This window comes from Cervus elaphus, chromosome 32, assembly GCF_910594005.1.
Source record: "Cervus elaphus chromosome 32, mCerEla1.1, whole genome shotgun sequence".
NCBI classification, from domain to species: domain Eukaryota; kingdom Metazoa; phylum Chordata; class Mammalia; order Artiodactyla; family Cervidae; genus Cervus; species Cervus elaphus.
In genome coordinates, this window is record NC_057846.1 from 32,207,339 (window position 1) to 32,223,448 (window position 16,110).

Consider the following 16,110-nt stretch of genomic DNA (forward strand, 5'->3'; position numbering starts at 1 on the left):
TCGGTCTTTGTTGCAGCATGCAGGATCTTTAGCTGTGGCATGTGGGATCTAGTTCCCTGAGCAGGGATCGAACTTGGACCCCCTGCATTGGGAGCGTGGGGGCTTAGCCACTGGACCACCAGGGAAGTCGCTGGCATCCGTCTCTTAATGCTGCCTGACTTTGTGGAAACTGATAATTTAGTATCTACCTAACACACAAGAATCGGCTGGGAGCATCTGATCAATAACTTCACCAAAAATAGGCACCTTCCATTCACTAAGTACTTAAGACATGCCAGGAATGGCAGCCTTCACCATAGTGCATTATTTGATTAATCCTTAACTTTTAAAGCTCTAGCAGGTAGGCTCTGCCTTCACCAGAAAGGAAGCTACGTTTCCAAGAGGTTAGATAACTTCCCCAAGGGCACACACCAGTGAGCAGCAGGGCCAGGCCTTTAAAGAGGGTTATCTGACACCGAGGTATGCTTGACAGCGAAAAGCAAGGCTGGAATAAGTGGGGCCCTCAAGGTAGTTTCGTGTTTCTTTGGCGCTGAGCCACGGGTACTTTCAGAAGGCCTGTTAATATAGTCAGCTTCTCAGCAGAGAAGATTTTGAAAACTGCCTCAAAATCAAGTAACCATACATCGAAGTGTAAAGAGGACGGCAGGGTGAAAACACCACTCCAACCAAGCAGTTAACTCTGGTGCAGCGAGTTCTGGCTTCGTGTGGGGGAGGTGCTATGTCATGTTTTTCTCATTGGATCCAACAAATCTTGAGAAACACAGACAGTTGTGTCTGGCCGCCTGCTCCCCTGAGCCACGTGTTAAGACTGAGAAACACAAGAATACGTAATCAAGGGCACCTGGAGGGAATATTCCAGTGTTCAAGGGAGAAAAAGGAAACCCGGTCTGAACATTTTTCCACATGGATATCATTTTTCTTGTTTGAGTGCTGAGGGAAAAAGAGGAGCTGTCAATCACTAACCGCCACCCCACCCCCCCGCCCCGCCCCACCTCTCTTTGCTCTTCCATCTCAAACTCGATCTCATCCGACAAGATCCACCTCAAATGCTACCTCCTGGGGTTCTTCCCAATTCTGCAGCAGGGTTCTTTCTTCTGTGTCCATAGGACTTTGTTGATACACCTGTCATTGCAGGTATCACATTTTAACTGGAATTAGACACAGGTTTCTCTGGTTGTATCTTTGGTTCCCATTCTCCCCAAGGAGGCTATTATATTCCTGATTTGATTCTTAGATTCTGTTATTTTTGTACCATCAACACTTGGCCCAGTGCCTTGTTATTGTTGTTCAACTGGTAAGTCATGTCTGACTCTTTGTGACCCCATGGACTGCAGCACGCCAGGCTTCCTAGTCCTTCACTATCTCCCAGAGTTTGCTCAGATTCATGTCCAGTGATGCTATCTAACCATCTCATCCTCATGTCCTTTTCTCCTCCTGCCCTCAATCTTTCCCAGCATCAGGGTCCTTTCCCAATGAGCTGGCTCTTGGCATCAGGTGGCCCAAGTATTGGAGCTTCAGAATCAGTCCTTCCAATGAATATTCAAAGCTGATTTCTGTTAGGATTGACTGGTTTGATCTCCTTGTAGTCCCAAGGGACTCTCAACAGGCTTCTCCAACACCACAGTTTAAAAGCATCAATTCTTCCAGCTTTCTTTATAGTCCAACCCTCACATCCATACATGACCACTGGAAAAACCATAGCTTTGATGAAAACAGACCTTTGTTGGCAAAGTGACATCTCTGCTTTTTAATATGCTGTCTAGGTTTGTCATAGCTTTCCTTCCAAGGAGCAACCATCTTTTAATTTCATGGCTGCAGTTACTGTCTGCAGGGATTTTGGAGCCCAAGAAAATAAAGTTTGTCACTGTTTCCATATTTTCCCCTTTTATTTGCCTTGAAGTGATGGGACCAGATGCCATGATCTTAGATTTTTTTTTTTTTAATGTTGACTTCTAAGTCAACTTTTTCATTGTCCCCTTTCACCCTCATCAAGAAGCTCTTTAGCTCCTCTTCACTTTCTGCCGTTAGTTAGGCACAGTGGCCTCATGGAGGGCCAAAGATTTACTGAATGAAGGAGGAATAGGATGTCATGAGAAAGTCTCAGGCAAAAGACAGCCAGGCTATAAGAGGGGTAGATGAGAGGGTGGAGGAGATGAGAAGGAAAGAGGGGCTGAGGACAGTCAGGACTGATGTTGGCTTCTCAGGGGAGGGGACACATGGCCCGGGCCACAGGGATGATGGGTTGTCATCAGGTAGGACAGAAGGGGTGGCAGCTGGCCATGGACTGAGAGCCGGCCGGAGGCCGTGTGTGGCTGACCCTCCACAGTAAGGGAGTGTCACGTGTCAGAAGGGGGGCTGGGATCAGGTTGGGAAGCCTTGTGGGTCTTGCCCAGGGTTTTGAATTTGAACCATAATCACCAGGAAGCCATTCAAGGCTTTGCAATAGGGAGCGAGGTGATGGGGGTCTGATGTTGAAAGATCGTATTGGTTTCAAGGACAAAGAGGCCAGCAAGGAGGAGGCAGGTTGAGATACCCATAGGGATCTTGGCAGAGACAGGAGGGCTACAGGAAAGCATGGGCCGAAGATAGAGCTCAACGGCCAGCTTCACTCATTCAAGACACGCTGATGTGGGAAAGTTTTGCGCATAAACTTGGGGAGCTGAATAAATGGAAACAATTCCTTAAAAAAATAAGATGCACTGACAAGGTGGGGCAAGATGTCTCAGGGGACGGCCGAGTATGGGGAGAGGGGGAGAAGAGTGAACAGAGCCCCCAGCCTGGCAGCGGGTGCAGAGTGAAGCCGTCCCCGGAGAAGGGAGGTGCAGACCCTGAAGGGCTCTGGGGCAGAGGACACAGTGAACACCTACGGAGCCTCTGGCATGTCCAGGGGAGCTGCCAGGTAGGACGATGGAAACAGGCCCACAGATCCCACAGGAGAAAGGAGAGGTCAGCGTGGGAGGCTCCACCCCAGATCCTCCCAGGTCACAGGACCTGCCCTTCCTGGGGTGTGACAGCGCACTCAGGGTATTTAGGAGCTTGGGCTGAAGTGATGCCATGCCATGGTGTATTAAGCAGCCCTTTTCTGTCCTCTGATGCTTTGCTCACCCCGGGAGGGGCGGCCCCTCCTAGCCTCAGCCAGTCAGTTCCCAGAGACAGTCAACAACGCAGATGCTTCTCGACTTCACACCAGGGAATCCAGAGTCCACACCCCTGACCACGCCCTTTATCGGGAGCCACACTCCGGGCCACTATCCACCTGCCCTAATCACTCCAGGGCCAGGCTCCACACTCGGGCTGTCTTTATGCCCCAGAGCCCGAGGGAGCTGGCCAATCCACCTGCCCCCTGCCTTGCCCGCACCTTCCTGCAGAAACCACAACAGAGGCTCCTCCCACAGCTCCTCCCCGCCCTCAGCCTCCTGACCCTCCAGGAGCTTCTCCCTGCATCCCTGGGTCCCCCATACCCCACCTGCCCCCTCCTCTAAGGAACTGTCATAAACTCTCTTCCCCCCAGCAGTCCTTTCCTGATGGGCTGGCCTCACTATATCTCCACTTTTACATCCCCACAATGTACAGTTTGTCCAGACATTGACAATACGAAAGGAAGGATCCCACCCGTCTCCCCTTTGCCCCAGGAATGCACGGTTAGGACACTGATGTTACTAACTAGCTCTAGGTGGCCGCATAGATCTGCGTGTACTTCATCTTGACAGGTGGTAGACAGGAAGGTGAGCCCGCTTTCTCTCTTGCACACTCAGCATACACACTCACCTGCTGTGCAGAGTCACCTCATTAATACACTAGGTGGTCCTAGGTAAGTCAGTGAGTGGATTTTACTCAAGCATCTATATTTGCATTTTGAAATTTTTTTAAATTATTCCCTTTATAGGTCATCCACAGTATGCATACTAATATTTCTAGTAGAAATTACAACAGCTGAATTTATTGAATGACACTTACTCAGTGTAAGGAAAAATGCTAAATGCCTCCCCTGCAAAGGTTTCTCTAAATGCATCAAATGACCCCACGAGATGGTGCTGCTGTGACCTGCACCTGTCACAGCCCCAGTGAATCATAGGATTCAAACTTGGAGGCATAACTCCAGAGTCCATCAAACTGGCTTGGGAAAATAAATACCAACACTGCTTTTAAAAAAGCTATTTGCTGTGTTGATCAGCTTGAGCTTTTCCTGATGTTATATTCTTGCATTACATGAGTTTTTTTTTTAAAATGGCTTTTTTTCCCAAAAAGCATCTAAGGCTACTGATATATGCATTATAGTAAATCAGGCAAAAGAATCGAGCAGTTTTCTTATTCTTAAACCCCAAACACATCTTGATTCTGGATAAAAGATTTGTAATCTTGAAGTGTCTGGCTCTTGGGAATCTCTTCATCCCAAACCCACCCTCCCGCCGTTTCCCCCTAAACTTTCCAAATCCTTAGGAAGCCCTTATCTATTTAAGAAACCCTCTCTGCTTCCCAGAGACTTACCCTTAAAAATTGGTGCTCCTAAAGTCACAGATTGGGTACAGTAAAAATGATGGCATAAGGGAAAGAAGCACTATCTTTTCCACTTAATTGTCCAAGAAAGTATGGAGATACCTGAGCAGAGAGGGAACAAATTCCAGTATCAATGTGGCTGATGGAAGACTAAATAATCAGAGAAACACTGTTCCTCCCAGCCAGTGACAGCAACAAGGCAGGAAGCTGTCTTACTCCTTACAGAGAACAAAACAAATCAACGCAAATCAGTGTGACACGCCCCACAGGCAACCTCCACATTTCAGCCTCTTTTCCTTGTGAAATACCATCCTATCCCCACCCTGAGATCAGTGAAAAATTCTCCACTGTGATTAAGCCAAATTCATCCATTCCTTAAAAAGAAAAATTTTTAATCAAGTCTATACTAACTCATCTGAGTGCATTTAAACATACTTTGCCCATCTGGTAAGATAAAGACCACAGAATCGTCTTCATCCTACTTTTTACAAAAGCTTATTTGAATTGGTCTTCAATATCCTTATATCTTAACAATGTAACTGGCAAAATTCCTATGCAAAGTAATCATTCTACATTGGAGAATACTTGCAAACAGTCAGTAGCTGGAATCTGACTCAAATTGGAATGCTCCAGTATACACACAATAATCCAAGTTTGAAATGCAGTCTGAGCCTTGTCTTTTATTATCAGGAGACCACATAGAAGCATGTAATTTGCACTCCAGTATGTTCTTTTTTATTAATAGTTTATATTTTATATCGGACTATAGTTGATTTACAATATTGTCTTATTGTAAATAACAGCGAAGTGATTCAGTTTCACATATACATATATTGATTCTTTTCCAAATTCTTTCCCCATTTAGGTTTTTACAGAATACTAAGGAGAGTTCCCTGTGCTCTATACAGTAGATCCTTGTTGGTTATCTGTTTTAAATATAGTAGGGTGTATATGTCAATCCCAAGCTCCCAATTTATTTGTATCCTGCAACTTTATTGAATCCATTGATGAGCTCTAGTAGTTTTCTGGTAGCATCTTTAGGATTTTCTGTGTGATATCATGTCATCTGCAAGTAGTGACAGTTTTATTTCTTCTTTTCCTAGTTGGATTCATTTAATTTCTTCTCTGATTGCCATGGCTAGGACTTCCAAAACTATGTTGAATACTAGTGGCTTGTCTTGTTCCTAATCTTAGAGGAAATGCTTTCAGTTCTTTGGTACCACTGGGCAGCATTGTGAATGGCTGCTGCAAAACCTTCCTGTTCCGTTCTGTGTTTGAGGGCTGTGCCTCAGAAACTAACCATGCCTCTTCAAACAAGGAAATCCCTCTTGTTGTCTCCTGTGTTGTGAATATCTCCGGTGCTTCAGTTATTTTTTCTTCCTCTTGTCTCCATTCAGCCCCTCTCTGGACCTCCAACTCCATCAGGTCTTCATTACTGAGCTCTTCGTGTTGCGCAGAGAGAAGTCCCATGAAGTCACCCTCTTGCAGATCTAGCTTGAAATTAAGATGTACTGCTGCACTCTGTACAGTGACAGTGTTAGCTGCTCAGTCGTGTCCGACTCTTTGCGACCCCACGGACTGTAGCCCACCAGGCTCCTCTGTCCATGGAATTCTCCAGGCAAGAATACTGGAGTAAGTAGCCATTCCCTTCTCCAGGGGATCTTCATGACCCAGGGATCGAACCCATGTCCCCTGCATTGCAGGCAGATTCTTTACCACTGAGCCAACGTTGGAAGCCCTGCTCTTTGTTAAACATTTCTTGTACCTTCTCTATCTGTGCCTCCATTCTTTTTCCAAGATCTTGGATCATCTTTACTATCATTACTCTGAGTTCATTTTCAGGTAGCTTGCCTATATCTACTTCACTTGGTTGTTCTGAGGTTTTATCTTATTCCTTCATCTGGGACTTGTTTCTCTGCTATTTTGTCTAACTTTCTGTCACTGTGGTTTCTGTTCTGCAAGACTGGACTTCTTGCTTCTGCTGTGTGCTTCATGGTGGATGAAGTTGGTCTAAGGGGAGAGGTGGGCAGCTGTGGGCTCAGGAAGACATTAGGCAGCCTGTCTGCAGATGGGTGGGGCTCTGTTTCCATCTCTTTGGTTGTTTGGCCTGAGTCATCCAGGCCCTTGAACCTATAGGCTGTTGGGTGGGGCCAGGTCTTGGTGAAAAAATGGCAGCCTCCAGGAGGGCTCATGCCAATGAGTACTCCCCAGAACTACTGCTGAGAGTGTCTTTGTCCCCACAGTGAGCCACAGTTCCCCCTGCCGACCACTACCTTCACAGGAGACCCTCCAATAGCAGCAGGCAGGTCTGGCCCAGGCTCTTGTGAGGTCACTGCTTTTTACCCTGGGTCTTGGGGCACACGAGGTCTTGTGTGCACCCTCCAAGAATGGAGTTTCTGTCTGCCCCAGTCCTGTGGAATTCCTGTGATCAAACCCACTGGTCATCAAAGCCAGATGCTCTCAGGGCTCCTCTTCCCAGTGCCAGACCCCCAGGCTGTGGAGCCTGACATGGGACTCGGAAGTTTCACTTCTGTGGGAGAACCTCTGCATTATGATAATTTTCTACTTTTGTGAGTCACCCACACGGGTGGGAATGGAATTTGATTTGATTGCAATTGTGCCCCTATTCTACCATCTTGTTGTGTCTATATTTGTCTTTGGATCTAGGATATCTTTTTTTGGTAGGTTCCAGTGTTTTGTGTTTTTTGTTGTTGTTCAGCAGTTAGTTGTGATTTTGGTGTTTTCATGAGATGGAATGAGCACGTGTCCTACTTTGCCATCTTGTCTCTACTTACTGAATGTATCTCTCATATGTCTTAAGGTAAAAGACATGTCTTAGATATATTCATAGCTAACCTTCTAGATCCCGTCTTTTAAATGAAAATCAGTAGATAAGTTGAGTTAAACGGCAGTTTTTCAGAATATATACTTTGATAAAGGAGGGAAATCTCTTTGTAAATGAAAAAGAGAAATATTCTATGGTAGCTAAAAATGAAACGCAAACAGCAAGCTGCCATTTCCCCAAAGAAGTTCACAGTTCCCTTCCAAATTGGAATTTTAAGTATCTCAACCTATAGAGCAATAAAATGGAGATAGGAATTCAGAGATAAAAATTCTAAAAATAAATTTCTTCTACTTTCTCCTTGCTTTCCCCACTGAAAATATATTTTTGCCCCCTCTGATCCCTAATGTCCAAGGCTCAGTACCCCTTTAATGTCCAGATTAAAGGTCAGTGAGGTTGCCTCTCATAAGTTCTGAAGGGTAAATGTGAGGGATGGATGTGTTAATTAACTAGGTGATGGGAATCTGTTCACAGTGCATGTGGATATCAAATCACAATGTACATTTTAAGTATCTTACAGTTTTATTTATCAGTTTGACCCCAGTAAAGCTAAAAAAAAAAAAAATCACTGGTTGCCCAAGGTTAAAAGTGGACACAGGGATAAATAGGGGGAGCATAGAGGATTTTCAGGGCAGTGAAAATATTGTGTGTGATACTGCATCACGTCATTCTACATTTGTTCAAACCCATGAAATGTACAACACCAAGTGTGAATGCTAATATAAAGAATGGACTTCGGGTGATAAGGAGGTGTCAGTGTAGGTTCATCACCTGGGACAAATGTTCCACTCCGGTGGGAGATGTTGACGGTGGGGGAGGCTGTGTGTGTGGCTGGCGGATGAATGGAATCTTTCTGTGCCGTGTGCCCAATTTTACTGTGAACCTAAAACTAAGTCAGTGTTTTAAAATATTGCTCCCTATACTTTAAAAGAAAAAGAGTTCTGAAGGAGGCTGATTTCCCTCCAAGAAACACCATTTCCCTTCTATTGTTCAGTAAATAGAGGGCTGGCAGTGGGGGAAGCAAGTCAGTTCACTGCCTTTAGACCACTGGGCCAGGGATAACAAGTGTTCATATGAATTTCTTTAAAACTCACAAATCTCTTTAATACCAACACAGCAGGGAGCAAAGCCATTACTGAAAGTGGTGCTAAAAATATTTATTTTCTGCATAGAACCAGGTATTGTATTAGACACAAGTAACTGCATGTGGGCATGAAATTTCTCTTTGAGATGATGAAAATGTTCTAGGATGAGACTGTGCTGATGGTTGTCCAACTCTATAGATATATGAACCATTAAATAGGCACCTTTTATGAAAGTATACAGATAAAGCTTTAAAAATGTATCAGAATCCATATTCTTTAGGATGAGAAGTTTTCAAAGCAACCCAGCAAATCTGCTACTAAATGAACTTTTATCTCATCTCAAAGTTTTTTCACCAGAGTATAGAAATACTCATATTTCTCTCTGATAATCAGCAAAGGAACCAAGGAATCACTCAGATGCTAGGTTTCTCCCTGGAGAGTGAGGTGCAAGAGGACAGGCATTTCATTCAATTCACGTAACCTCTTCCCAATGAAATGCTGGTAGAGATTTCACCATCACCCAAAGTGACTTAAAGAGAGTAAGTCACACTTTTTAAAATCACTACTTACTCTTTATTTTCTCTCTGCAGGGGGACAAAACACCTAGAAATTTTTAAAAAATGATAAATAGAAAGCTTGGAATTCATAAGGAAGATCCAATCAAATAATAGTCGTCAGTGGTTTTTGCTTGTAAAACTCAGCATAGCACCATTAATTTACATGTTGTCCGAGGCAGGTTGTTAATGACCAGTCTCATTTGACCTATAAAGGAGAGGCATAAAGTGGTCAAACAGGGAGTTGGTGATGGACAGGGAAGCCTGGCATGCTGCAGTCCATGGGGTTGCAAAGAGTCGGACACTACTGACAGACTGAACTGAACTGAAACTGGTCAAAGAGCTTGGAGTGCCTCTTTAAAAAATACTGTGATCTAGATCAATGACCTAAGAATTGGGTGATTATTCTGGCTTTCCTGGGATGGTTCTGGTTGGTGCCTGTCATCTTGGCATGATTATTAAGAATTTCTCCTGACAAAGAGACTTGCTGGCCTCCCACCTGGGAGCGCGGGGGCGGGCGGGAGAACCTCAGTGAGTAGAACGTCCGGCACACACACTTGAGACCATCGGAGTGACTCTTGTTTCTTAAAGCCCAGTGCCTGGCCCTAGAAATTCTGACACCCATGCCTGATCAAGGAAGTCTGATCTTGACCATCGACCTGCATTTCAGGGGATGAGAGAGTCATGAAAGGTTACTCTCTAGTGACTTGCCTAAGTTAACTGGGGCTGGAGTTGCAAAACCCAGGCAGTAACTCGTCTCCCCATTTCTGCTGCCTGCTGAGACCCCAAGCCTCACTCTCAGGCTCAGACCCACGCGGTGTGGACCTAAAGACCACCAGCTGGGACAGTTTTCCTCATTGGTCCCCAGATCTCCCACATTTGCTACACTGCTGTCCACCTGTAAATTAGAGCATACCCTGGGTCGTGCAGGGCCTGTTGGTTTACATTTTGTTCTCCAGGGTTCCTTTATTTAGAATTGAGAGTTACCCTCTAAACCTACCGTCCATTCTATGAGACTCCACCTACCATCCATTCTATGAGACCCCTTTAAAAGAATACATTTTAGAACAAAACTATTCACAGAGTTAGGTCAAAACAGGTCAGTCACTAAAGGTATCCCCTCCAGCATCTCGATGTCTCAGGCCACGAGGCTCTGATTACCCAAGACTTGAAAGCTGCTTGTTCATATCAGGTATGAGAAACTGGGTGAGAGGGGAGCTGATAGCATTTCTGCAGGACAGCAGGAGCCCATAAAAGACACCGATAACACTGGCTCAGTGCCACCGTGGTTTCTGTACAAATGGATATTTTAACTCCGACCTCTATCTCGCCTACTAAATGCCACATAGCTATGACAAACAATAAGTTACCATCTCTCCTGGCCCAGGAAAATCTATACCCATGCAGAGTCTATTGAACAGTTGTTTCCCTCCATCCCAGACCCTGCTGTTTCTATAAGATCCCTTCATCCTCACCCTATCTGAAAGAGAGGGACCAATGGAGACCAATTCAAAGAACGGTAACATTTTGTTTGGTATGCTCAGGAGAGGGGAATGTTCATTAAATAAGAAAAGCTGTAGAATATTCCTGCTTAGTTACTATGTAATCCTAAGAAGCAGGTCAAGGTCTCACAGGGTCAATATACTATTCATATACTAGTGATGAATGAACACTATGTACATGTTAACCTTAAAAGCATTCTGAAGAGAAGAGCCTGAGAAGTTTCCCTTGGGTGCTCAGTGATGTTTTCCAGCAAAGACGGATTAGGGATGTTCTGTCTAATGAGTCAGCTGCTTTAGAGAAAAGGGGGCAGCTGCGAATGCATGAGAAAGCCCCTGCAGACCCCCACTCCGCAGACACTTGGAGGGTCAAGAGACATGAGTTCCTATCACACAAGCTCTCAGGGATGCAGCCTGATAGCAAGTTTCTCAAGATGCATGACAGGTCACCACTCTCCAGTGCAAACTTTCCAACCTCCCTACACAAAGCTTAGATATGGAGAAAAAAAAAAATTCTGTATGGTCAACTAAGAAGAAGAATCGAAATTTCCTTCATGAATCCTTTGCTCATATCACCCAGGTGACCAGGGACTGCTACTTTTCAAGATTTGCAATAGAAAGAAAGGTATTTCATCTCAGTGTAAAAGTGGCCTGTTGGATTCTTAACACTACAGAAAAAGCCAAACAGATGAGCTAACCTAAATTCATCATGTGAGCTTAATGCTAACATTGTATATGAAAGTTAGTTCACACGGGTATATTCTGTGTCTTGAAGTCCATTTTGGGGAGGGTGGGAGCAAACTACACAGCCTCTGGTTGTCAAGACTGATAGAGAATCAGAGACCCACAGGTAAAAAAAGAGTCTACTTCAGATTTTCTACAGCTTTTCTTACTTAAAGAGCTCTCACTGTTTTCTGAAGCAATGGCAGAATTAAAAGAAAAAACTGCTCTCTTTGGTTGCATTAGACCTGCAAGTATACTAAAAAATAGTCATATACTTTAAATGAGTGAGCTGTATAATATGTGGATAGTATCTCAAGAAAGCTATTTTAAAATGCTGTTAACTTTTATCAGCAAAAGAAAACCACAAATAACAAAACATGAAAGTTCCTAGATTGTTGTATAAGCCATGGTCTTGCTGTCACCCAGAAAACTAGGTCTGCCCTGGGAGGGGGGCTTTTCAGAGTTTGATGAAAGGTACTTTAACTTGGCTTCTGTTCTTACAATGACTGAGGCAGGTCCGAGAGTGAGGGACGGGGGCTACGGGATCAGAACTCACTTGGAACACGGGCTGATCACAGTTGGTGTGGGTGGGTAAACCAAGGCAACGTTCACTCGCTCGCTGCCGTTCTTGGGGCAGATGATCTCTGCCACTCCCTCTGGTCTGGGCTGACTCAGCAACTCCCCTGCAGGCAGAGAGAGAAACAGGTGTTAATGAGCGGGGTATACAGAGCTTGTATGAAAGTTCTTGTGAGAACCTGCTCACAGGGTATCATCCTAGTAGCTTTCAGTGTTTTGTGTGCGTGTGTATGTTTGTGTCTGCACACAGCTAAATCTGTGCTGTGCTTATTCGCTCAGTCGTGTCCGACTCTTTGCTACAACATGGACTGTAGCCCGCCAGGCTCCTCCGTCCATGGGATCCTCCAGGCAAGAATACTGGAGTGAGTTGCCATTGCCTTCTCCAGAGGATCTTTACAACTCGGGGATCAAACCCAGGTCTCCCGCACTGCAGGCGGATTCTTTACCATCTGAGCCACCAGGGAAGCCCTAAAGAGTGAGACTTGCCTTCAAAAATGGGACCTTGTGACTTCCCTGGTGGTCTAGTGGTTAAGACTCTACACTTCCACTGCAGGGGCCACAGGTTCAATCCCTGGTCAGGGAACTAAGATCCTACATGCTACACGATATAGCAATGAATAAATACAGGTTTAAAAAAACAAATGGGACCACCATAGAGAGGAATGCAGCACTTGGGGGTGGGGGGGGGAACAGGGGAGGTAGGAAGGAGAGAGAGTCGGAGAACAAACGATCAATCAGAGCAAAACAGGCTCTGTCCTTAGAACATTCTCCACGGTGAGGCGGACAAGCTGCTAACGGTGGTGGCGGGAAGGCCACCGTTCCAGACAAAGGCAGCATCTGCCGCTACTTCCCTCACCTTCCTTTCCACAGACGGGCTCCAGAGATCTGTATCTAGACGTCGCGGCAAACTGAGCCAGGGTCCCTGGAGCCCCAGAGAGGCAGAGCTGCCAAGGAGGCGTTCGTAATTAGGATCCGGGCAGATGGGAGTCACGGCAGCCTTGCAACAAAGCCCTGCGTTAATGATCTGGAAGGGCATTCGACTAAAGGTGTGTTATCAAGGTAAACAGCCCAGCTTCAAGCTGCCAAGAGGATTTCCTGGGTAGGTAGGTGTGCAGATTTGAAAGGACCAGCACAGTGCTCTCTTGTGAGTCACGGGAGCTAGTAAAAACAGATAATTCACTTACTGGATTACCACAAGCCCCAGAGGCAATCTGTGTACTCTGCCCTGGATGCAATCTCTCCAACCAGATCATCAAATCCCCCCTAAGACCAGCGACGCCTTGGGTTTTCTCCCCACCATTCACTTAACCAGGAGCACCCTGATCTTTCTTTGTTTTCATGGTCATCATGGTGCTCTTGCTCAGAAAAATTCAAAAAATAGATTTTGGCGGACAGTGGTGCCAAATTCCCCTACTTAGAAAGTAAATAAACCAAAGAGACAAATCATATGCCAACTGGGGAAAGATGCTACTGCAAAAAAAACACTGACTCTGTGACAGCCATCACTTGTATTACTGATTTGAAATTCTGGGGAACCAGAGTGTATGCCAACATGTGAGGATACAAACCAAAAATCCTTTGCCTCAGAATCCATATATCTAAACATCTCACCTTCAGCAGAACTCACATTGATAGAGCATAACCATATGCCAGCACTGAACAGACAGCTTTAAATATACATCCCATTTCATCTTTGCAATGTTACTATAAGGTTTATCCTCATTCTGCAAAAGTGAGAAGTGTGAAAGTGTTAGGTCACTCACTCGTATCTGACTCTTTGAGACCCCATGGACTGTAGCCGGCCAGGCTCCTCTGTCCATGGAATTATTCAGGTAAGAATCTGGAGCCGGTTGCCATGCCCTCTTCCAAGAGATCTTCCCGACCCAGGGACTGAACCCAAGTCTCCCATTGCAGGCAGATTTGTTAGCATCTGAGCCATGGGGGAAGGCTGTTTTGTAAAAGAGGAAGCTAATATGCAGGGAAGTTATGTGATGTACCCAGAGTCAAGCCTAGGCAGGGACTGACTGGGCAATGTGACCTGGGGAGCCCATCTCTGGGGCTCTTCCCCCCAACTCCCGCAAGGTGGAGACTGCTTCTTTATTCCAGAACATATCTTTTCTAGAAAAGTAGTCCCCAAATGCTATTATTCAGTAATGAACTAAGTATTGACATATTTGTACTCTTATGAAAGACAACTGTTTCCTGGTTTGAACATTCTTATATGACTTTGAACAATATGAATCTAATGTAATTTGAGTTTCTTAGCCGAGCTAAGGGCTTGCAGGAGACATAAGGGATGCAGGTTTGATCCCTGGGTTGGGAAGATCCCCTGCAGGAGGGCATGGCGACGCATTCCAGTATTCTTGCCTGGAGAATCCCATGGACCAAGAAGCCTGGGGGGCTATAGTCCATGGGGTTGCACAGAGGCAGACACGACTAAGGGGCTGAGCACGCACAACCAAACTAGTATAAACACCAAATGATTGCAAAAGTTAATTTAGCATCATTAGCTTGTATCATGGATACATGGTATCTGATACCATCTAGGAAAAGATCTCAAATTATAAAAAGGAAAATTAAAACCATAAACATTAAATGCTCTCAAAGTCATAAAATGAACCAAAGTAAGAGTGTGTTACACCAGACTGAACCTTGGAAGTCATCCAGTCCAAATACCACTTTATGAGTCAGAAGCTCCCTGAGTTTAACAGATTTGCTCCGAGTCCCACAGAGAGCTTTAAACCAACCAACCGCCTGCGTACCATGGGGCTACGACTGCCCCAAGAGGATGTTCTGAACCACTCATGCCTGCTAACATCCCCACTCCTGGGCCGCTCTCCCCTGCTTCCTCACCTGGTATTTTCAATTTCTACTTTCTGTCCAAAGGTTACTCCCAAGGCTTGAACCTAGACTGAAGATCTCTGGCTTCCCCTGAGGACTCTCTCCTGGTTGGAATTTTCACACAGGCTTGACTCCTTCTGCCTGCAGCTACCTAAGAGCCCAGGATAACAAATGCCCACGGTAAGCCCCCAGCCTGGCTTCCCCGATTTTTCAGTGGTAAAGAATCTACCCGCAATGCAGGAGATGTGGGTTCAATACCTGGGTCTGGAAGATCCCCTGGAGGAGGAAATGGCAACCCACTTCAGTATTCTTGCCTGAAAACCCCATGGTCAGAGGAGCTTGGTGGGCTACAGTCCTAAAAAAGGGTTGCAGAGAGTCGGACACGACTGAACGACTGAACACACCCGGCACAAGCCCCAGGCGGCGGTTCCTGCGTGGCTGGCTTCCTTGCTGGGGTTACTGTGGTGAGAAGACCAGTTTGCCAGAGGATTCGAAACAACTTGCAGTTGACTATTAAGCACTGGCTATCAGTTTCTCTAAACCAAGAGCTTTACCCCGCCCCAGATTTCCAGACTCACAAAGGTCTAGGTAACTGGTTTTGTTTGGGTCCTACCCCAGCAGGGCTGCCAGCCACTGAAACAGTTGAAAAGTTGAAGTCCTCGAGAAATTTCATGCATATGAAAAATTCACTTGAACTGTGGCGGACAGAGCAAGAAACAGAATTGCTTACAAGCTCCAGGACACATGTGCTCTCAAATAAGCTACTGTATGGGGCCAGGGTTCTGAAAATTTAAGAAATGTGCCCAGTTGCTGAATTAAGAAAGTAAGAAAAATAGCCTCCCTCCCCCACCCAGAAAACCCCCCAAAACTAATCAATAATACAGAGAGTGGTTCCTAATCTGTTAGCTACTTAAAATAGAAGCTAATCGGCTCAAATTTCCATAACACAAACTTGATTTTCTAACAAAAGCAGGGCTATTGGTTGAGCATCTAATTAGTGGGGCTTCTCTGATAGCTCACTTGGTAAAGAATCTGCCTGCAATGCAGGAGACCCAGGTTTGATTCCTGGGTCAGGAAGGTCTGCCAGAGAAGGGAAAGGCTACCCACTCCAGTATTCTGGCCTGGACAATTCCATGGACTATAGTCCATGCACTTGCAAAGCGTTGGATACGACTGAGCGACTTTCACTTTAGGGAGATCTTACTGTGTGAGGAGAGCAGGGATACAGGAGTCTAACGCCAGGACCTTGAGGGGGAGGGTTCAGGCATTGGAGAGAATCACGTACACGAAAAGAAGAATGATGTACTTACTATGTGTGGTGGGTGCCCCAAAGGAAGTTATGAGATGCGAGAGAATGAATGAGAAGGACAGACTAATAAGAAGGACAGAAGGACAGTCCTGATTTGCAGGACTGGAAAAGATCTAGAAGTGTGGCAATTTTAGATTTATGATGCATCTGTTATTGCTAGCAAACGCTAATAAAAAAATTCCAA

At 45.4% G+C, this 16,110-nt stretch overlaps 1 protein-coding gene and 1 non-coding gene across 3 annotated transcripts in view; one reads left to right on the forward strand and one right to left on the reverse strand.

The window, feature by feature from the left end:
• Positions 1-16,110, reverse strand: part of MFHAS1 (multifunctional ROCO family signaling regulator 1) — a 108,477-nt gene that overhangs the window by 3,442 nt on the left and 88,925 nt on the right. Inside the window, exons 2-3 of one of the 2 annotated variants that reach the window (XM_043893404.1) lie at positions 11,757-11,883; positions 4,489-4,599 (exon numbers count right to left, since the gene is read on the reverse strand). In XM_043893404.1, coding sequence (XP_043749339.1) covers positions 4,572-4,599; positions 11,757-11,883 — 155 coding nt within the window. In that variant the 3' untranslated portion in view covers positions 4,489-4,571. The remainder of the gene's footprint in view (positions 1-4,488; positions 4,600-11,756; positions 11,884-16,110) is intronic. The other variant, XM_043893403.1, reaches the window with a different exon arrangement.
• Positions 12,287-12,359, forward strand: TRNAG-UCC. Its single transcript has one exon. It is a non-coding gene; the product is annotated as a tRNA-Gly (tRNA).